This window comes from Podarcis filfolensis (genome assembly GCF_964270895.1).
Source record: "Podarcis filfolensis genome assembly, chromosome: Z".
Classification (NCBI taxonomy): domain Eukaryota; kingdom Metazoa; phylum Chordata; class Lepidosauria; order Squamata; family Lacertidae; genus Podarcis; species Podarcis filfolensis.
Window position 1 is genome coordinate 19736362 of NC_139617.1, and position 22641 is coordinate 19759002.

The window sequence follows — 22641 nt, forward strand, 5'->3', positions numbered from 1 at the left end:
GATAATGATCTAGCCTGTGGAGCGTAAAAGGTTCCCCACCCCTGTTAAACCAGGTTGTAATGTTTTGTGAGGCAAGGCAAGAGAACTTCAGCTCCTGGGACAATTTTTAGATGGGCCCACCTGTTAAGCCTAGCTAGGGAGAGCCAGTCAGGATGGACCTGCCTCCTTGAAACATCTGGGCAGAAGCTGATAGAAGCTTCTACAATATTCACAAAAAAAAGTTGGGGGGGTCTAGGAGAGCAATATCAATTCTACTCTTTTCTAAATTACACCCAGTTTGAAGTTAGTGATAATTAATCTAAAAATGTTATCTAATTACTAATTATATTGATATATGATTATATTTTCTTTCTTTTACAAAAGCATTGATGTATGTCCACACTCTTCTTGTCTGACTTTTCTCCCAGATTTGTAAGCTGCTTGAAGGCAGAGACCTGCCTCCTTTTATAAAACTTTGTAAAATGCCCTACATTGATAGTGTAGCACAAATAATTAGTAATTACTAAATTCTCAGGGAACAAATTCCTACCAGTACTGTGTCTCAGTACTGGTAAAAATGTGCCTGGTATAACAAGACGGTCAGGCGATTGACCATATGACAGAGGTTGCTCTTTGGGATTCAATTCCTGTCATCATTCTCTTCCTCCTTTAGCTATCTCCCTCCTCCACCTCCCCTCTGCCTGAAGCACACACACTGGTTTATGATTTTGCTCTCCCACATGACAGCTTTTCCATGTCAGCCCTATTTCCTTCACCCCTTCTGGTCTAATGCCTATTGGCTGCCGTGGCTGAACACAGAGGAGGGACAGGCCTTAGGTCCTCTATAATTACGGCCCATTCCTTTTTTGAAACTTTTCATCAAACTCTTAGGAGGGCATACATCACAGCTGAGCAGCATCTTCATTGCATCAGTTTTGGGAAATGGCTAGATCCAAACTCCTCTGATTTCCAAAACCACCCAGCTCACTTTGTTGGATAACTCTCCTTGGTGAAAGCAACCAACACAGAGGGCTTCCTCCTTCAAAAGGACTGGGAAGGTAACTGAATATTTTTAGGGCAGATAATTATCTTAGGGTTGTTATGCCTGCAGGATATTCTTTTTTAACAGGCTGTATATATTTTAAGTGTCCTATCCTTTAAAAATATCTAATATTGTGGCTTGGGATGGAGGAGAAATATGATTCAATTTGCAATTAAAGGTGAATCTTTCCCAAATAATACATGAACCGAAACACTACCATCCTTCAAAATTTACACTTCTCTGAATTTTGCAGTGCAGTTATCCATCCAAGTAATGTGTACCAAGATGGTAAAGTTTTCATTAAAATGTATATAGTCATGAAAGTACTCAAATTAGGGAAACTACTTTGCAATAATAACAATATTAGGTTAAATTGCATACAAAAATGTGTATATGAGGAGAAATTTGCACCCAAATGCTGATGAATTTTCATGAGGACTTGTATGAACAAAATCACAAACTGATATGGCAATGCGGAGAAGAAAAAATGTGGGATGGGAAACTGAAATTGATACATTCTCCAGTCCTAATTATGGATGGAGTTTGACAGTGTGTCTTTTCTGGTGGCTGAATGAAACCATCTGTAATTGGGGGCAGGGTTAAAAAAAGAGCTTTTCGAAATGAAGGCCTACTGCCAATATGCTTAAAAAATGAATGGGGGTTCTGTGTGAATTGGGAATGGTGGAGAAATCGGTTCAGTTCTCATTTTAATGCAAGATTTCCAATTTTTCACTTTCCAATATATAATGCAAACCGCAGCATAGCTATCCTTCAAAATATATACTCCTCCAATTTTTGTGATGCAGTTATCTCACAAAAGAAAATGTGTGCAAGAAAACCTATATTGGGGGAGTGTGTGAGGCAGAGGGGATGAGGGAGAGAGAGAGAAATTTAAAACCATATTATATTCAATATATGTATGTATGTATGCAGCAAATTGTACTGTGCTGAATATTAGAAAATTAAAAGACTAAGAGAAACAAAAATTGGCAGATTTGTACATTCCTAGCAGCACTTTGTAGGAAAAATATGGTATGCATCCCTGTTTAATGTATACATACATACATACATACATACATGGCAAGGAGCAGTAACTCACAGCATGAGCAGCACCGAAGATTCAATCCCAAGCATCAGTGATCCTGTCAACAGGGAGGACCATAGTTCAGTAGCAGAGCATCTGCTTTGCATGCAGAAGGTCCCCAGTGTCTTTAAGTAGGCCTGGGAATGTTCTCAGCTTGGAACCACGGAGAGATGCTGCCAGCTTGTATGGGCAATGCCTAGATCATGGGTAGGCAAACTAAGGCCCGGGGGCCAGATCTGGCCCAATTGCCATCTCAATCTGGCCTGCAGATGGTCTGGGAATCAGCGTGTTTTTACATGAGTAGAATGTGTCCTTTTATTTAAAATGCATCTCTGCGTTATTTGTGGGGCATAGGAATTCGTTAATTTCCCCCAAAATATATATATATATATATATATATATATATATATATATATATATATATATATAGTCCGGCCTCCCACAAGGTCTGAGGGACAGTGGACCGGCCCCCTGCTGAAAAAGTTTGCTGACCCCTGGGCCTAGATGGACTGAAGATTAATAAATAAATAAAAAGCTGGTCACTGGTTGTCCAACAGACATTTTAACTGAACTTAAATTTCATAGATTTAGCACACTTTTCATTTTCTTTCCAATGAGATTCTTATACACCACTTAGAGATGATTGCAATTAAGTGGTTTATAAAATATTTAAATAAATAAATTACAGGCAGTTTCAGTGAACTGAAAATTACCATTGTAGATTTATGCAGATGCACAGTCTCTTCTATGCCAAAGACACCTGAAACTTCAGTAAGTCACAGATGATGATAGATAGATAGATGATAGATAGATAGATGATAGATAGATAGATAGATGATAGATGATAGATAGATGATAGATAGATAGATAGATAGATGATAGATGATAGATGATAGATGATAGATAGATTATAGATAGATAGATGATAGATAGATAGATAGATAGATAGATGATAGATAGATAGATAGATAGATAGATAGATAGATAGATGATAGATAGATAGATAGATAGATATAGATAGATAGATAGATAGATAGATGATAGATAGATGATAGATAGATAGATAGATAGATAGATAGATAGATATAGATAGATAGATAGATAGATAGATAGATAGATAGATAGATAGATATAGATGATAGAGATAGACCTCTTTTTCTTTTTTGCTTTTTCTGGTTGTGTCTCTCGTTTTCATGGTAGCTACAAAAAGAAGACAGAATTTTTCTCTCTTCCAGTTCCCTAAGTTTTTGTCACACCCTAAAGCAGGGATGGGGAACATATGACTCTCCGAGGTTTGGTTGGGCTAAAACTCGCATCACTCCTGACCATCAGCCATACTGACTGGGGCTGATGGCACTTGGAGTCAAACGGTGATGAATAAATAGCTCAGATGATACAGCATGAGACTCTTAATCTTAGAGTCATGGGTTTGAATGCCACATTGGGTGGAAGATTCCTGCATTGCAGGGGGTTGGACTAGTTGAACCTCTTGGTTCCTGCCAGCTCACAATTCTATGATTTTATGAACATCTGGAAGAATACAAGTTCCCTATCACAGCCCTATATGAACAATAATCAATCCCAAGGAAATTCATGCAGAGTAACTGTTCAATATCACTGTTTCTCTCCTCTCCTGTAACTCAGAGAACTCATCCTTATCTTCCTTCCACAGGCAAGATCAGGGAAGATCTTTAGCTCCTGGTCCCACCAACAGACTCAAAACTTTGGCTGAGCTTTAAGCTTTCCATCGCAATGGGCAAGTTTTCTACTTTACCTGTTCTGGCCTATTGCCTGGCCTGCCTCATCCTGAGAGTCTCCAGCCAGACAGCAGTGAGCTTCAGGAATACCCCCATCCCCTTTGAGGTTCTGGATCAAGATAAAGCTTACAGTCTCATTCAGCCTGAAATATTTACAAACTCCAGAGCCACCACCAACCATTCAGGCAACCTTATTGGAGATGCCATCACAGAGGGCCCACAGCTGTCAGTCATGTGTGCTAAGCCGACAGAAATCCGGCAGGCCTTCAAGTACATTAACACGTTTGTGTCTTGCACTATCTTCATTGTGGGCATCATTGGGAATTCCACCCTCCTGAGGATCATCTACAAGAACAAATGCATGAGGAATGGGCCTAATGTCCTCATTGCTAGCCTGGCTCTTGGCGATCTGCTCTACATTCTCATTGCCTTGCCCATCAATGTATATAAGGTAAGGCCCCTCTTGGCCAGGGTTGGGAAAGAGGAAGAAAACACCCAAGTTTGGATGAGTTTATTACATCACTGCAATGCAGTGCCTGGGGAATCAAGACTCTTCAGCAATAAACAGTGACCACGAGTTAGGTGACTGCCATATATACTAGGTTGAAGATGGGACCTATCCAGGCAGATGGGACCAATCCCTTGTGCAAGGAGGGTGAGTGGGAGATGAGGCCCATCATTCCCATTCTTGTTAGCCTCCACAACTTGGAATAATAATAATAATAATAATAATAATAATAATAATAATAATAATAATTATTCATTACTTATACCCCACCCATCAGGCTAGGCCTCCCCAGCCACTCTGGGTGGATATTAAAAACATGATAAAACATCAAACATTAAAAACTTCCCTAAATAGGGCTGCTTTCAGATGTCTTCTAAAAGCCGGATAGTTGTTTATTTCCTTGACATCTGGTGGGAGAGCATTCCACAGGGTGGGCACCACTGCTGAGAAGGCCCTCTGCCTGGTTCCCTGTAACCTCACTTCTCACAGTGAGGGAACCGCCAGAAGGCCCTCGGTGCTGGACCTCAGTGTCCGGGCTGAACAATGGGGGTGCAGACGCTCCTTCAGGTATACTGGGCTGAGGCCATTTAGGGCTTTAAAGGTCAACACCAACACTTTGAATTGTGCTCGGAAATGTACTGGGAGTCAATGTAGGTCTTTCAGGACTGGTGTAATATGGTCTCGGCAGCTACTCCCAGTCACCAGTCTAGCTGCAGCATTCTGGATTAATTGTAGTTTCCGGGTCACCTTCAAAGGTAGCCCCATGTAGAGAGGATAACTTCTGATACAGGAAGACTTTTCTGTTCCTAAGGGTCCCCATGCAGATTTGAAAACCTGGATCTCATGGTGTTCTAGGTTGCACAAGGAAATCCTCCATGAGCAGAACAGGTTGGCTACTACATATGTTTGCCTCCCTGATCATGAATCACAGTTGGTGCAAGCTTCAGAGCAAGCACACTCATTCCCACTCTACGTGACCTAATTGTGAGGGTTATTAGAACACCATATTAGGGGTAGCATGCAACACTCAAAAGATGCTTCTCTTTTGGGTAACATGAGGGGTAGGGAAGAAATCTGATTTGGCTCACTTTTTAAGGTGAACCTACCTAATTAACACTTTCTGAAACTGTAACATAGGGATCCTTAGGAATGCTCCAAATTTAGCAGTGCAGTTCTCCAGTCCAGCAGTGTGTCTAAGAATGCATATACTAGAATAAAGCATGCATGAAAAAGTGCATGTTGTGGAAAATAACATTTTTTAAAAAAATTATATTTGAGGACATTGTAAAAAATGTGTATGCTAATCAAAACTGTGTATATATGAGCAGAAATTTGCACTGAAAAGCTGGTGAAATTTCAACAAACTGATGTTGAAATTTGGAGAACTGCAGTTATGATTGGAAAAATAAACTGAGAGAAACCAAAATTGGAAGATATACCCATCTGTACCCCCATATTATGTAAATTTGTGTCTTCTTTTCTTATGAGCTATAAGTGCTTGCCGCATGTTGGGGAAGACGCAAGCACAACAGTTTTTCCCTGTTTTGAGAGTAATTTATTTGGGGGAACATTTAGACACTGGATAACTCCCCTTTTCTCTGAAATGGTATAGAGTGACCATTAACAGATAAGTGAAGTCATGTACACATTGCCATTTAAAGAGGACTTTCCTTGCCCGACCCCCTAATATGACCAATAAGTCCAGAGCAGGGCTTCCCAAACTTGGGTCTCCAGCTGTTTTTGGACTACAATTCCCATCATCCCTGGCTACTCAGCCTGCTAGGGATGGTGGGAATTGTAGTCCACAAACAGCTGGAGACACAAGTTTAGGAAACCCCAGTCCAGAATCTAAAATTCCCTACTGCACCATGGTGCAGAGAGGGGCGGTTCAGAAGCATTTAGGAAAGCTTGGTGTTTACTTCCAAGCAGAAGCATCCCTCTTTGAACTCCCTTCTTAGCCCTGCAGCTGAGGACACAATCAAGCTACTGTTTTGCATCTGAGAGCCAGAAGTTGGTCAGATGTCTGAGAAGCAGCAAAACTTGACTTTCGCATGTACTCAGCTGGGAAGCCTCCAGTGCAAAATATTTCTGTGAGATGTAACTGTTTGTGCAGGCTGACTTGGATATTTCAAGTTGTTTTGGATGTTAGCCAAGGCACCTCCTGATTACAATTTATCAGGAGGTGCCTTGGTGAGGAGCCAAAACAGTTGTGGACACATGGCATGTGAGTGTAGGGTCTCCTTCAGGGGGACTTTGTTTTGAAAGGGCTGCTACTCCTGCTTGCCTTCTCTGAAATTGGTACAGCAGCAACAGCCTATACAATCTGACCTTTGGTTCATCTTGCTTAGTATTGTCTACAATGACTGGCAGGATCTTTCCAGGGGTTCAATCAGGAGTCTCTCCCAACCCTACCTGAAGATGTCAGGGATTGAACCTGCGACCTTCTGCTTGCAAGGCGGATGCTCTAACCACTAAGCTATGGGCCTTCCCAAGAACTGCCCTCCTCTCTATTTCTAGATGCAGAGATCTTTGTACATCCCTTGACTGACAGAGAGAAGGAATAGAAATTTGAACAAAATCTTCCCTACGTTAAAGAAGAAAGGAGTGGTTTTATGAAAGAGAAAAGATGAGATTAAGTTAGATCTTTAATTTCTCTGCCAATTTCCCATGAAGGAGATAGAAGCAGTTCACAATACAGTGGTACCTCGGGTTAAGAACTTAATTCATTCCAGAGGTCCGTTCTTAACCTGAAACTGTTCTTAACCTGAGGTACCACTTTAGCTAATGGGGCCTCCTGCTGCCGCTGCGCGATTTCTGTTCTCATCCTGAAGCAAAGTTCTTAACCTGAGGTACTATTCTGGGTTAGCAGAGTCTGTAACCTGAAGCGTCTGTAACCCGAGGTAGCACTGTATACAAAATAGAAGCAGCAATCATGAATGCAATTGTAGATTGAATTAACTGAAGCATAGTGTCCAAATCACAGGAAGTAAGAGTTCTGACTTAGTTCTGCATTTTTTATGCAGCCTAGGGGTAAGTAAATCTTTTTCACTTTCTCTCTGTTTCTTACTTTTTCAGTTTTCCAATCTTAAATTCAGTTCAGATGCATTTCTTCATCAGTCTGCAATTTATTTATTTTTAAAAGAACAATCTTCAAGGAAATTCATCAGCATTTCTCCTAAAATACACTCCCCCCCAAAAAAACCCCATAATGCATTTTTGTATGCTATTTTCACTAACAATTAATTCTATTGTTTTTATGGATCACTGTTGTGATGCCATAATGCCAAAAGTTTTTTATGCCCCCCAGGCCTGGCCCCATTTTATTTATTTATTTATTTATTTATTTATTTATTTATTTATTTATTTTAAAATAACGTTTTTTAGAGGCTGCTTCTATAGGCCCCCTGCTGTGATACTGTGCTGCCAGAGGGGTTTTGTGGCATGTGTCCATTTTTAAAATTAAAAAATAGCAATTTAAAAAATTCAAAATTATTTTTAATTAATTATTTTTTTAAATATGCATTTACTGCCCACTCTGAGAAGTAGCCCACTGTGATGACACAAGGTCTTTGTGCCCTCAAGCCAGCCCTAATTTTTCTCCATTTGAAAATAGTGGTGATGGTCATGGTCATAATTTTACTAACCACTGACCACTCCTATAGATCCACTGCTGAGATTCAGTGGTGCCAAGTGTGCTATGTGACCCCTCCAAGATGAACATTAGCTATCTCAAATATACTCAGAGTCGAGAGTGGATTTCATGCTCTTTATTCAGCTCATAGTGGTGAGGAGGAATGGAAGTTCCCCCAGAATGTCTGCTGTATGTACATTATTTACACAATGGACCCCACGTGATTGGCTAATTCCGGGATTCTCCTGTAGGCCAATCAGGTTGTGGATTCACTTCCACCTGGAGCTGGATTGGGTGGCTCCTGTGGACCAATCAGACTGCTGCATTCTGGATCCTATTGTTCTAGGACCAATCAGACTGCTGCGTTCTGAACCCTATTGCTCTAGGACCAATCAGACTGCTGCATTTTGGATCCTATTCAACTCAGTACATAACACTCTCCATGGTTTCAGATGGGAAATGGACATATTTCATCTGCTCTGCATGCAGAAGTCTCCAGGTACAATCCTCAGCCTCTGCACATAGTGCTAGGAGATACTCCTGCCCGAAACCCTGGAGTACTGACAGTCAGTGTAGACAATACTGAACTGGATGGGCTAACTGCCTGACTTGGTATAAGGCAGCTTACTCTGTTTTAGTTGGGAGTCTTTTCCAGCTTTGCTAGGAGATAATGGAGACTGAAGTTAATGCCTTCTTCGTGCAAAGCATGCACCCTGCCCCTGAGCTCCTGCTGCTACTCAAAGCCCCTGTCTTGCAAGCAACCAGAGTCTGCCTCCTTTCTGTACACCCATGTACAGCCCATGTCTTCAGTGCCTGCATGGGCTGGGTGTTGGGAGCACCTTCTCTGACCTTCCGATCACAGGAACTTAGGAACATCAACACAGCATTCCCGAGGAATAGGTCCTGGTGCAGTGGACTCACATTTGATCACGTGAGCACCTGAAACACAGCAGAGTAACGGAAGCAAAGCTGTGGAGGTTTTGTTGCATACCTAATTTATTTCTTCTAATTAAACAAATAAAAGAACATAACAAACATGTACGAGAGAAACAGCTCTCTCATACTGCCATCTCGTCTCTAGACAGGTCAAAGAAAAAGACACACAGTGCTAGGGATGGAAGTCTGGAAGAGTAGCTTCCTCCCCCTCCTTTAGACAGAAAGTAAAACAAACATGATCTGGTGATCCTTGCAAAGGGAGGGATGAAAATACTGACACCTCCTCCCTGTACTCAGAAGATAACCAAATGAATTGTTTGTTTTTCTAGCCCTCATGCAATTTTTTTCTGGAGGGCTACAGCAATTCATGACTGCTACCATTTCTATCTCTAAGGGGTGAAATAAGGGGTGAATTGGTGGGAATGAATGTTTGAAAGCTTTCCGAAGTGCCATGCACACCAAAAACTAACATCTCAAGGATAAAGATCAGCAGATCCCTTTCCCTGCCTTGACATATTAGCTTTCCATATGCAGGAAGGGTTTTGTTATGTACTGAAGTTCTCACCCTGGGCCAGCAGGGGGATACTGTAGATATATAATAATAATAATAATAATAATAATAATAATAATAATAATAATAATAATAATTTATTATTTATACCCCGCCCATCTGGCTGGGTTTCCCCAGCCACTCTGGGCAGCTTCCAACTGAATATTAAAAACAGTACAGCATTAAACATTAAAAATTTCCCTAAAGAGGGCTGCCTTCGGTTGTCTTTTAAAAGTAAAATAGTTGTTTATTGCTTTGACATCTGCTGGGAGGGCATTCCACAGGGCAGGCGCCACTAGCGAAAAGGCCCTCTGCCTAGTTCCCTGTAACCTTACTTCTCGCAATGAGGGAACCGCCAGAAGGCCCTTGGCGCTGGATCTCAGTGTCCGGGCTGAACGATGGGGGTGGAGACGCTCCTTGAGGTATACAGGACCGAGGCCGTTTAGGGCTTTAAAGGTCAGCACCAACACTTTGAATTGTGCTCGGAAACATACTGGGAGCCAATGCAGATCTCTCAGAACTGGTGTTATGTGGTCCCGGCGGCCACTCCCAGTCAAAAGTCTAGCTGCCGCATTCTGGATTAATTGCAGTTTCCGGGTCACCTTCAAAGGTAGCCCCATGTAGAGCGCGTTGCAGTACTCCAAGTGGGAGATAACTAGAGCATGCACCACTCTGGCAAGACAGTCCGCGGGCAGGTAGGGTCTTAGCCTGCGTACCAGGTGGAGCTGGTAGACAGCCGTCCTGGACACAGAATTAACCTGCGCCGCCATGTACAGCTGTGAGTCCAAAATGACTCCCAGGCTGCGCACCTGGTCCTTCAGGGGCACAGCTACCCCATTCACGACCAGGGAATCCCCCACACCCGCCCGCCCCCTGTCCCCCAAAAACAGTACTTCTGTCTTGTCAGGATTCAACCTCAATCTGTTAGCCGCCATCCATCCTCCAACAGCCTCCAGGCACTCACACAGGACCTTCACCGCCTTCACTGGTTCTGATTTAAAGGAGAGGTAGAGCTGGGTGTCATCTGCATACTGATGAACACCCAGCCCAAACCCCCTGATGATCTCTCCCAGCGGCTTCATATAGATAGTTTTCACTCAGATCCACATATGCAAATAAGGAATTGAAAGTGACGTTCAGTGATTGGATAGTTAGAGCAAGTTGTTACTGTTGCTTTGTAGTGGAGCTCTATATAATCAGGTTGGCTGAACCCTTCAGTCCAGTTCTGTTCTGGGCCTGTGAATAAACAAGAGCTGTTTGAAGAATCACTGTGTTGTCTGATATATTCACCCACAACTTAACAGGTTTATTATTATTATTATTATTATTATTATTATTATTATTATTCTGGTCCCATCTGCACTAAACATATAAAGCAGCATCATGCAACTTTAAACAGCCGTAGCTTCCCTCCAAAGCATCCTGGGAAGTATAGTGCTGAGAGCTGTTGGGAGAACCCATTCTCCGCAGAAGCCTGCAGTTCCCAGAGTGCCCTAGAGAACAGGATTGATTGTTAAACCACTGGGAATTGTGGTTCTGGGAGGGGAACAGGGGGTCCTGTAACAGCTCTCTTTGCCCTTAATAAACTACAATTCCCAGGATGTTTTTTGGGGGGGGCAATGACTGCTGAAATAGTATCTTAGCCCTTTAAATGTATGGTGCAGATAGAGCCTGTCATACCCATTAGACCCATTGAAATGGACTGAGGACCTTTTATTTCAGGGGGTCTACTCTATGACTAATGTTGGCTATCACTTATGGTCCGAGAATGGCTAATTTTAGCTGTTTCCCATGGCTTAGAACTCCACGTGAGATACTCATGGAAGTTCATTCCTGCACCAAAGCTCAAAGTCTTAATAGGCTGTGTATGACAACTGTTCTATAAACTGGACAAGTTGTTCAGGACCTAACACAAAGAGGAAGTGTCATTCTGGTTGTTGAATGGAATATCCTAACTGTTACGCAATTTATTTCATTAATCCACATTTTATTATTTGCCGTATCCGTGTAATCCAATATTTAGCGTGAACTGAAACAAAACTTTCCAGTCTAATTCAAAGTAAACCAGTCTGGTAATCAGATTTCCAAGACAGCTGATTCACTGATTTAAGAGCTTTTTAAAAAAGGAAAGAGGAACTTCCTCAGCCAGCGAATCATTTCAGAACATGTAAGGAGAGCTTTCATAAATTCTTCTAACAGTTTTCAAAACTGAGATGTTTTACCTTTATAACTATTTTGTTTCCAAAGTTCATTCATCTAATGATCAGAAATTATTTTCTGCTTTTCAGCTGACATTCTTCAAAATACAGCTGACTGATATTTTACGTATTTGTTCCATGAGCAGAACACTTGCATTTCATACAAGAACTTGCAGATTTATTTTTTCTAGGGAAGAGGCTACACATAGCCAGAATGGTATTGTTGGACTCATAGGGACTCATAGGGATGCAGGTGGCGCTGTGGTCTAAACCACTGAACCTCTTGGGCTTGCTGATTGGAAGGTCAGCGGTTCGAATCCCCGCGACGGGGTGAGCTCCCGTTGCTCGGTCCCTGCTCCTGCCAACCTAGAAGTTCGAAACACATCAAAGTGCAAGTAGATAAATAGGTACCTCTGTGGTGGGAAGGTAAATGGCACGTCCATGCACTCTGGCTTCCATCAAGGTGTCCCGTTGCACCAGAAGTGGCCACATGACCCAGAAAGCTGTCTGTGAACAAACGCCGGCTCCCTTGGCCTGAAAGTGAGATGAACGCCAAACCCCATAGTCACCTTTGCCTGGACTTAACCATCCAGGGGTCCTTTACCGTTTACCTTTGCCTTATTAGTTGGACTCAGTAGTGACTGATGCCCATTGTGACTGGTCCTCCACAGCCCCTCCCACCATTCACTACTGTCTGTGACACTTCAGATGTGATTGAGTTCTGACTCCCATCAGCCAGAGCTACTGCAGCCAGAGCTACTGCAGCCAGAGCTACTGCAGCACTAGAAGCTGCAATGAAGAAATATCTGGAGGGCCACAGATTCCCTGTCTGTAAACTAGATAAACCAATTGTCTGACTCTATATGAGGCATTTTTATATGTTCATTAAAGTGATCTTGTACAGAGCAGTTGCTACACCACTGAGTCCCTCCATGTTTGCTACTAGGGCGAGGGGATGTTTAGCATTTTTGTATAGCATTTTGTTGTTGGCTACCTTTGAATGGATGGGCATCAATTCAGCCTAGAACACCTACACAACAGAAAGAGGTGATACAATGGTGAAAGTGCAGAATGGGACTGTAGACTACAACCAAGGAACATTTTTGAACTTTTAAAAAGTACTCCTAGCAACCAGAAAGCCGGGGGTGGGCACCAAATTGTCAAAGGCTGGTGTATGGGTTTCCCTGATGCCCCTACACATGCAAAGAAATGAGTACAAAGTTATAAGAATCCAGTTCTCCGCTGAGATGGCATGCTGATGATGTCCTTCCTCTCTTTCAGCTGCTTGCAGAAGACTGGCCTTTTGGTGTGCAGGTGTGCAAATTGGTGCCTTTCATTCAGAAGGCCTCCGTTGGCATCACAGTCCTCAGCCTCTGTGCTCTCAGCATAGACAGGTAACAGACCACCTTTGTTGCCTCCTGTCAAGCCTGGTTAATTAGGTCCTTTCAGCCATTCACTTAGCCAACCCTACCTATACGATTCATTGACCCTGTTCAGTCTTCTCTGAACACTGTGGTGGATAATCTTTTCAGCCCAGTGGAGCTACACTGTCTTTAGAGGAGGAATGTGGTCCTGCAGATGTTGCTGGGCTGAAACTTCCACCTTCAACTCCCCTGCTGTATTTTCTCCATGCATTGTGTAGGAGTTTTCAGATGTGAGCAAAAGATTCCTGTGCAGCAGGGAGGTTGGATTAGATGACTCTTGTGGTCCCTCCCAACTCTACAGTTCTATGATTCCATGATTCCATTTGCTTTTTCCTGGGCTGCTCATGGCAGGTATAGAGCTGTGGCCTCTTGGAGCCGGATTCAAGGGATTGGCATCCCCATGTGGAAGGCTGTTGAGGTGACGCTAATCTGGGCAGTGGCGATCATCCTAGCTGTCCCTGAAGCCATTGCTTTTGACTTGGTGGAACTGAATTACCGTGAACAGACGCACTGGGTCTGCATGCTGGCCGCTGAACAGAAATCCAGCTTCATGACGGTATGTTCTCTCTTGTTCAGCCAGATGATTTGAACAACCAAGGGAAGGGATGGGCCAGTCTGTCAACTACAGCTTCTCATTTCCCCTATTTTAAATTCAGCTCCCCACATTTCCGCATCAGCTTGTGAATTCTTATTTTGTAAAACAGCTCTCATAGACAGCTTTTTTTGGTGCAATTTCCCCCTTGTTTACACATTTTTATATGCAATTTTCCCTAATACAAATATTGTTGCAAATCATGGGTGGGGGTTGAGGTTGGATTACCCTTGTGGGCCCTCCCAACTCTACAACCCCATGTAGAGTTCCATGATTCTGGTTTGTTTTTCCCCTGGGCTGGTCATGGCAGGTACCGAGCTGCATTTTTGTATGCTATTTTCACAAATGTGTACATTTACATGCACACTTTAGTTTATGCATTTATTTATTATTTTACACATTATTTGGATGGAGAACCGCATTCCTAAAATTTGGACAATTGGGAAATTTGAACAATGGCTGTGTTTTGGTTTGCATATTGCTTCGGAAAATGTGACTTGTGTAAATTTGCCATTAAATGCAAACTGAATCAAAGTGTGCATTCTTATGTAAAAAGTGTGCCTCAAATGCATGCAATGAGATGATTCCATTTGCTTTTTCCTGGGCTGGTATAGAGAGCTGTGGCCTCTTGGAGCCGGATCCAAGGGAATGCATACAATGCATACAATGAGGTGGAGCAGGGCAGAATAGCATGCAGTTAACGTAACATAAGAACATAAGAATAGCACTTGATTTCTTGGAGAAATCAGGCCAAAGGAGCCCCATTTGGTCCAGCCTCCTTTTCTCACAGTGGCCAGCCGAATGTGCACAAGATGCCCGAAAGCAGAACCTGAGCACAACAGCACCCTCCCCTCTTGCAGCTCCTAGCAACTAGTATTCAGAAGCATTACTGCCTCTGACATTGGAGGCAGAGTATAGTCATCATAGCTACTACCCATTGATAGCCAATGGGATGCAATGGCACATCATGGGAGGGAAGGGGGTGGAACAGCTCAACAACTGAATGCCAGTGAAACCAGAACATGGTGGAATCAAAGGCTCAGTTCATCTCTGGTCTTCATGTGTTCCACAGGTGGCATAGGGACAAATGTCCCCAAGGCAATCCCACCCTCCACACAACAGCTAATAACTCCCTTGGAGAGGCAGCTGCTTTCATTCCTTCCTTCCCTTCCATCTGCAGTTCTACAAGGATGTGAAAGATTGGTGGCTTTTTGGCTTCTACTTCTGCCTGCCTCTGGCCTGCACTGGCGTCTTCTATTCCCTCATGTCGTGTGAGATGCTGAGCAAGAGGAATGGCATGAGGATAGCACTCAACGACCACATGAAACGGGTGAGGTCCCCCAACCAAGGCTCAAGGCAACAAACCCTGTTCCTTGGCTCAGATACAAGGAATGACATCAGACCACCAGCTCACATGGCCAGGCTTTGTCTGCTCTGTTTGGCAGTGGCTTTCATAAGAAAATAAGAAGAGCTGTGCTAGATCAGGCCAAAGGCCAATCTGGTGTTGTTACATGGGTCAACCAGGTGCCTATGGGAAGCTCACAAGCAGGAACTGAGTGCAAGGTGCCCAGAAGATGGCCTGCTAACTGAAATCTCTTTCATTGCAATAGGGAGCCTGTGACTCTATGGGCATGTTTGGGCTCCACTGCCCATCGTCTGTGCTCATTGCCTGTATCTGGGGTGGAGGGAGTTTAACAATATCTGGAGAGCCACAGCTGGAGATGCCAGGGAATGAACATCTGAATAAATAGTGGCCTGTCCTCTGAATTTTAGAAGTAGGCTCTGATACAGAGGTGGCCTTTCTGGTTGGACAGCCTGTCTCCCTCATGCAACTGGTGAAATATGAACATCCTTCCCTTGCTTCCATTCCTGGCATGCAGGACTCTGGGGATGTTCTGGATATTCCCTAATACCAGAATACGGCAGTCATCTGAAGAGCTAACATCGTGCAGTGGTTAGATAGTTCCTTAGCTTTCGTGAGGTTGTTGTGGAGACTAAGAGAGGAGGTGGGGATCTGTGCATGCCACCTTGAGCTTCTTGGAGAAAAATGTGGTCCATAAATGTAATTAAAAAAAATAATTCCAGAAAGAGATTCCATCACAGCTTCTTGTCTTCTGGAAGAGTCAGTTCAGACTTCAGGCTGGACTATTATTATTATAACTATTATTATTATTAATCACTGGAACTGTCCGAAGTCCTGCGTTTGTGGGCACAGTAACATAGTAAAGCAACTCCTTGGTCTCTGCCTCTGTATATCACTCAGCAAATAGCTGAACTTTCAGCTCATAATAGTGCAGGATGAACAACAGAGAAACCAGGGCGTGAAACAGCAATGGGGAGCAGAAAGACAGGAAAAGACAGGGCTTGGGTGTGAAGAATGGGGTTGATGGTATTGATTGATGTCTTTACCATATTATACACATGCTCATGTCATCTTTGCCTTTTGTTGCTCCTTCATTCATTAACTTCAATGACTGGACTGCTGGTATTCCAGCGCCGGGAAGTGGCCAAGACAGTGTTCTGCCTTGTGGTGATATTCGCCCTCTGCTGGCTACCTCTCCATCTCAGCAGGATCCTTAAGAAGACCATTTATAGTCAACAAGACGCTGATAGGTGTGAACTGCTTAGGTAAGCTCAATATCAGAAGCTCCTTATTTTCTTCTTGGTGGTGGAAGAGATCTCTACCCTCCCTGAAATTAAAGAGGCCATTTCCAGTGTTAGAAATACAGGGAGCCACTTCATACTGATTTGGACCACTGGTTCATCTAACTCAGTATTGTCCACATTACTCTTAACTAAAAGCAAGATGTATGGGTGGTCCATACGGTGATATGGTGTAAGGGGTGAAGGAATGCAAGAGGTATAAGGGGATCCTCCAACATATAGGGCTTTCAGACTTACTCATGAGCTGTTGATAATGCATTTTTATCACTGAGATTTCTAGGCAAGACCAGTGCCAAACATTGGCATTGCTGGGTACCTTATGCTGGCCCAGACCTCTGCTGCGAACCCACTGCCAAACTGGAGACTCCCAGGGCACAGGAAGTTGCCTTTATACCAAGTCATACTATTTGCCCATTTAATCCAGCACTGCCAACTCTGGCAGGCAGCAGCTCTACCGAGTACCAAACAGAGTTCTTTACAATGACCCACTATCTGATAATCTTAAGAGGAGACAACAGGGGGTTGAACCTCACACCATTGACATATGAGGCGTGTGCTGTCAGCCACAGCCCTTTCTACAAAGTTTGTATGACGGTGACCATAAGAATTGTCAAAGGATTGAAACATGCAGCTGCCATCATGCTCCCTTCTGACAGCACTGACTCTCCATTCTCTTCTCCACTCCAGCTTCCTTCTGGTCATGGATTACTTTGGCATCAATATGGCTTCGCTCAACTCCTGCATCAACCCCGTGGCTCTCTATTTTGTCAGCCGGAAGTTTAAGAATTGCTTTCAGGTAGGATCAGGATTGTGGTTATGGAGGTACAGGGGAAAGTCCCAAGTGCCCCAGCCAAGTTGTTACTGGGACGAGGAGGAGAAAACTTTATTGGGGCTAATTCTCTCTCTCTGGTGCAGATGTTGATGTTATTGTTATATTTTCTTACTGAGCCTTCACCCTAGGGCAGGTTGTGATCCAAACACAATAATATTAAAACAAAATACTGCACAATATTATGAACAGATGTTGCTGAACTACAACTGCCATCTTTTCCAACCCCCTACAATGCAGGAATCCTGCCCATTAACCATGCCTGGGTGAGCTCAAACCACTAAAATTCTGATGAACAGCCAGATGCACTGACCCATTGTACCACTGTCATTGACCATTGTCCATGGGCATTGACCATGCTTGGTGGGACTGGTAGGAGTTGTAGTTCAGTTACATCTGGAGGGCAAAAGAGTTCCCACACCTGCCATCTCAATATATTCTTGTTCTTCAATACATTTGCACATGCAGAACAAGTATCATCAGAAGTAAACACTACCCAAAGACATTTAAAGTTACCTCTTGGGATTTTTATTTGTTTGTTGCATTTATTACCTGCCTTTCCATTAAAAAATGTCTAAGGCAATGATCAACAATAAAATCCGCAATAAAATAATATATAACCCTTTTAACAAATAAGCACCACAATTAATCAGATGAAATATATTAAAGTGCTGTTGCAGTAGAGGCAGTGAGTGAGAGGAACCCAAAGGACTGAAACTGGCACACAGTTTTCTTATCACAATGTTAATTGAGTCCAAAGGTCAAAAAGCCAGATTTGCAATTTTTTCCAACATCCTGAAAAAATATCTCAAGGACAGCACAGAATGCAATATTGTCTCCTTCTTGGCCTGCCCTTGGTAGTGATGTCCCAGCCTCTCTCTGGGATGGGGACCTTGGCAGAGCCTTTATTTATTCATTACATTTTCAGCCCAACCTTTCTCCTCCCAAAGAGCTCATGCTGGCATCTATGGTTCTCCCACTCCTCATTTTATCCTCACAACAACCTTGTGAGGTAAGCTAGACTAAGGAGACAGTGACAGGCCCAAGATCACCCACTGAGCTTCATGGCTGAGCGGCTATTTGATCCTGGTCCAACACTCTAGCCATCATTCCCTCCAGGTTTGTCATCTTCCTAGGGCTGTGGTGTAGGGTGGTTCTTCAGAAGCCCTAAACATCTCTGGTTTCTTTCTCATAGTCATGCCTTTGTTGCTGGTGCCAGAGACCAGCTCTTGGCATTGCACCAACAGATGACAAGGGCTCTGTTGGGAAGTGGAAAGCCAACGGGCAAGAATTGGGCCTCGATCGGAGCAGCTCCCACCTGAAGTACAGCTCTTCATAGACGAGGAGATAAAGAAGAGGAGGGTCCACCAGGACTATGGAGATGGCCAGCCTGATTTTCCTTGTGGTTCCTCTTCAACTTCTCTGCTTTATTCTGGAAGGAACTGGCAGTTTCACCACCCAGCCCTTTGAAAAGGCCTTGCTCACCTGATGATCCATAGCCCCTTATTGCTTCCTTAACCTCACCCAATTAATGAATCTTTCTCTCTTTCTAAACAGCAGAATCCCTCATAAAAATAAATGGCAGGTTGGAGCAGACCAAAGGCGCTTGTAGTCTAGAGGTGGGGAAATTTGGGCCTCTCTGGCTGGTTGCTGATGCTCTCCCATGTTACACATCCCAACAGCCTTGCTTTGCACCATCCTTGGCAGCTTTTGCCTGCTGAGAATGAGTCCCTGAATGTACTGTGATTGCGCTCCTTACCTGCCTGGATGGAGAGAGAGATGAGTAGGGGTGCGTGTGTGAAACCTTTTAAACATGCATAGCTGGAAAGTAGCCTACTGTACAAAGGTAAGAGTCAAATTCATTGTTCTGCCCACTTTTGCTGCCCATTTGCATGTGGCCCCTGTAAGGTTGCCTACTGGCAAATGTGACCCTTGAGCTGAAAAAGATTCTGCACCCAAAGATGCAGTTGATGTATTAGGTTCCAATTTTCCCTGGATATCAAATAAGGGCACAGTTGGAGAGAGGGAGGACATGGAGAACAGGAAAGCAGAAGGGATGTGGTTCTGGAAGGGACAGAAGGCTGGAAAGGAACTGGACAATATAGCAGATTCCCTTCTCCCTCTTGCCTAAAGCCGGTTGAGTAGATCTGTAGCTAGGGATGGGAGGGAGAGAAATCTTATTCAATTCATGTTTAAAGCCAAATCTATCAAATTCACAACATCTGAAGCAGTATGAGAACCAAAACACAGCTGTCCTTGTGAATTTCCATGTGTCCAGATTCTCCAGTCAGTTCTGCAGCCAAACAATGTTTACAAAAATGCATGTATCGGGGGGGCAGTGTGCATAAAAATTGAATATATTAGTGAAGATAACCTAAAAAATGCATGTGTTAGTCAAAACTGAAGGCAAAAATGTGTTTCTTAGGCACTAATACACTGAAGGAAATTCATGAGAATTATTTTGGAAAAGATTTTTGCAAATTGCTGCATAAATGTGGGAAACTGAACTTAAGATGGGGAAAACGAGAAAGTGAAAGAACTAAAACTGAGAGTCATTTCCATCCCTTTCCGTAGCGGAGCAGACTGTGTGGCTACGGATTAGGATGAAGTGGTGGTAGATTTCCTGCTATGGCCCGTGCCTCTCCTACTTCCCCCTTTCACCCCTAGTCATTCCCACACTCCCAGGTTTCTATCTTGCACATGTGCAGGTAGGGATGAGGGAGAAATTTGATTTCGTTCGCATTTAGAGGCAAACTTACTTGATTCGTACCTTCTGAAACAGTAGGTGAACTGAAACTCAGCCCTCCTTCGCAATATTGACAAGTCTCTAAATTTCGCAGCAGTTTTCCACCCACACTTAATTTAACACACACCCATAAACATGATAATAGCATACAAACATGTGTTACATTAATGGGAATTGCTTTGCAAAAAAATGTGTGCATCAAGCAAGATTGCTTACAAATATGTGTATATGAGCAGAAATTCACAATGAAATGCAGATGAATTTTCATGCAGATTTTTTTTTTAATGCTAAGTGATATGTAAATAGGGAGAACTGAACTTGAGGTTAGAAAATGTGTCCTTGGACTATTGTACTGCCTTTTCAATGGAAGACAGAGTTGCATGTATGTATAGAAAACCTCTGATTCCAATATAGCTGGCTGCAATCATTATCTGTTGCTCCACCCACTTTTGTCTCTGGCCCTACCCACTCCTGGCATGTAGGCCTTGGAAGGTTGGCCAAGACGGAATGTGGTCCTAAGGCTGAAAAAAGTTCCTCACATTCTTTTTCTTCTTTGGCAATCACTTGTAGCCAAGTAGAATTGTCTTCCATAAACAAGGTTTTAACAGTGAGTCTGTAAGTGACTGTGGAGGCCAATTCTGGATCCACATGTCCTTCCACAGTGGGGACATAGGTTTCCGGGCAGGAGTTGATCATATACACATGGACAATACCAATGCTCTACCTACTGTGTCATCACTTCCAGAATATGGGTGGTATTCAAATACAGTCGTACCTTGGTTTTCGAACAGCTTAGTTCTCAAACATTTTGGCTCCCGAGTGCCGCAAACCAGTGACTGTTCTGGTTTGAGAACTATTTTTGGAAGCTGAACATCCAGCGGGGCTTCCAATTGGCTGCAGGAGCTTCCTGCAGCCAATCAGAAGCTGCACTTTGGTTTCTGATTGTTTTGGAAGTCAAACGGACTTCCGGAACAGATTCTGTTCAACTTCAAAGGTACCACTGTATATTTTACTCAGAGTGGCTCTATTGAAATTAACAGATGTAATTTAATTATGTCCATTCATTTCAATGGATCTACTCTGAGTAAAACATAGTTGAATGCTGCTCTGCATATGTGACATCACTTCTTGTGAGCTGAAGCCACCAAGAAAGCAAAATATGAGATTGGAATGGGTATGCCTCTCCCACTGTAATGCTTTTGTGATCCACCATAGTCATTTTGTTTCATCAGCTTCTTTTCACCTCTTCTCCTGGACTACTTGGCTCTGAAGATAGCTCAGTCTTCTTTATTTTGGATTTTGCTAGCCTGCTGGTGTTTCAGTGCTTACCTATGTGAGTGTGTTTGTGTAGACAGTAGCTTATCTCTCATGCATGTATATATTATATATTGTACAGAAAACCATGTAAGCTTTCGGACTTCAATAAGGTAACTGTGAAACAGCTACAGAATCTATTCGATATTAAGTCTTCAGTCCTATGCCCACTTAGCATTTAACTCAGTGGGATTTGCTTCTGAGTTATATATAATGAGTTCATATAATCACAGTACAAGTAAACTCTTAAGGGCTGTCTCCAGTGAAGCTGACCCACAGAAATTAATGGACACGGCTAATTTAGCTCCAGTAATTTCAGTTGGCCTACTCTGATTAGGATTTCGTTGGAAACATTCCTAAGCTTCTGCTAGAAAAGATAGTGCTGTGATTTAAGAATGACAAGCAGCTGTAATTTGCTACAATATGACTGGTTTCCATTCACATCAGGTAGCTGTTCAAGGGTACCAATGAGATTTGAACCTGTTACATTTGTGAATGTGATCAACTCATGCGCTGGTGACCAGCACCACACCTGGGCCTCCTTTTCCAAGTATTTTGAAAAGGATTTCTTTGCAACAGAATGAACGCATCATAATTTTGGGTTGTGACTTTATTCTGTAGTTTATGTAGCCGTGATCTATATTATGCTGAATTTCAATTAAAAGTTCATTGACTGTGCCTCAAACTTTTTTCTGGCTAATATGCTGACTGGCAGTTGCAAGCATTAGTAGTAATGGCAAAAGGCCTTAGCCATCCCCATCCATTCTATAAGCCAACCACTTCCTAGTTGTCTCGATATAATTTATTCTATTTGTCTGTTTGTGATGGCTGGGTGCAAGGGCTTTTGCATAACTAGCTGAAAATAGCACCACCCATTCTGCAAGGAGGTACCCACCAATGTCGGGAACTCCAAGCTTTACAAAAGTACAGAATGTGAGGTTGGGGGACCTGAGGCAGGAGCACCCAAAGAACAGTGTTCAACACAAATAGTATACAAAGTGGCCATGGAATGCTGGCTGGTTGGGTCAGAGAACTGAGTGCTGGGTTGCATCTCTCCCAAAGAGGGGGAAATACATCTTGAAGGTGGGGAGTGGAGGCTGGTCCATTAGGGAAAATAGATCACTGCCTCACAAACTCAACCTGCTTTCTTACTTGCAGCCAGTTCAGAGGGTGGCTCTGGCTGTATGCTTCCTCCTTCTTAGCCTTGGTGTACCCCTTGCAAAGTTCAGCAGGTTGGGGAGGAAACTAGTAACTGTCAAATCTGCCTGCTGTTGGTTCTGGCTCCACCTGCTGTTGGGCTCCTTCCTTTCCACCCAACCAGATGCAATGAGCAACAGCCACCACTAGCTGGGCGATTTCGCATCCCTTCCCAGCAGTTGTGCACTCA

General features: G+C 43.2%; 1 protein-coding gene across 1 annotated transcript; it reads left to right on the forward strand.

The window, feature by feature from the left end:
• Window positions 1–779: 779 nt before the first annotated feature.
• On the forward strand, window positions 780–21939 carry LOC310754265 (endothelin receptor type B-like). The gene is made up of 8 exons (XM_083596026.1): window positions 780–1037; window positions 3778–4313; window positions 12967–13079; window positions 13461–13665; window positions 14882–15031; window positions 16196–16329; window positions 17053–17161; window positions 18390–21939. The coding sequence occupies exons 2-8, from the start codon at window positions 3858–3860 to the stop codon at window positions 18531–18533; spliced, it is 1311 nt and encodes a 436-aa protein (XP_083452152.1). The 5' UTR covers window positions 780–1037; window positions 3778–3857; the 3' UTR covers window positions 18534–21939.
• The last annotated feature ends 702 nt before the right edge of the window (window positions 21940–22641 follow it).

Excerpts from the sequence above, each read along its gene's own strand:
- LOC310754265 (XM_083596026.1), top strand. The coding sequence starts at position 3,858 with ATGGGCAAGTTTTCTACTTTACCTGTTCTGGCCTATTGCCTGGCCTGC. Across the intron at positions 13,080-13,460 it reads TGTGCTCTCAGCATAGACAG|GTATAGAGCTGTGGCCTCTT; the intron begins GTAACAGACCAC and ends TGCTCATGGCAG. Across the intron at positions 16,330-17,052 it reads GATAGGTGTGAACTGCTTAG|CTTCCTTCTGGTCATGGATT; the intron begins GTAAGCTCAATA and ends TCTCCACTCCAG.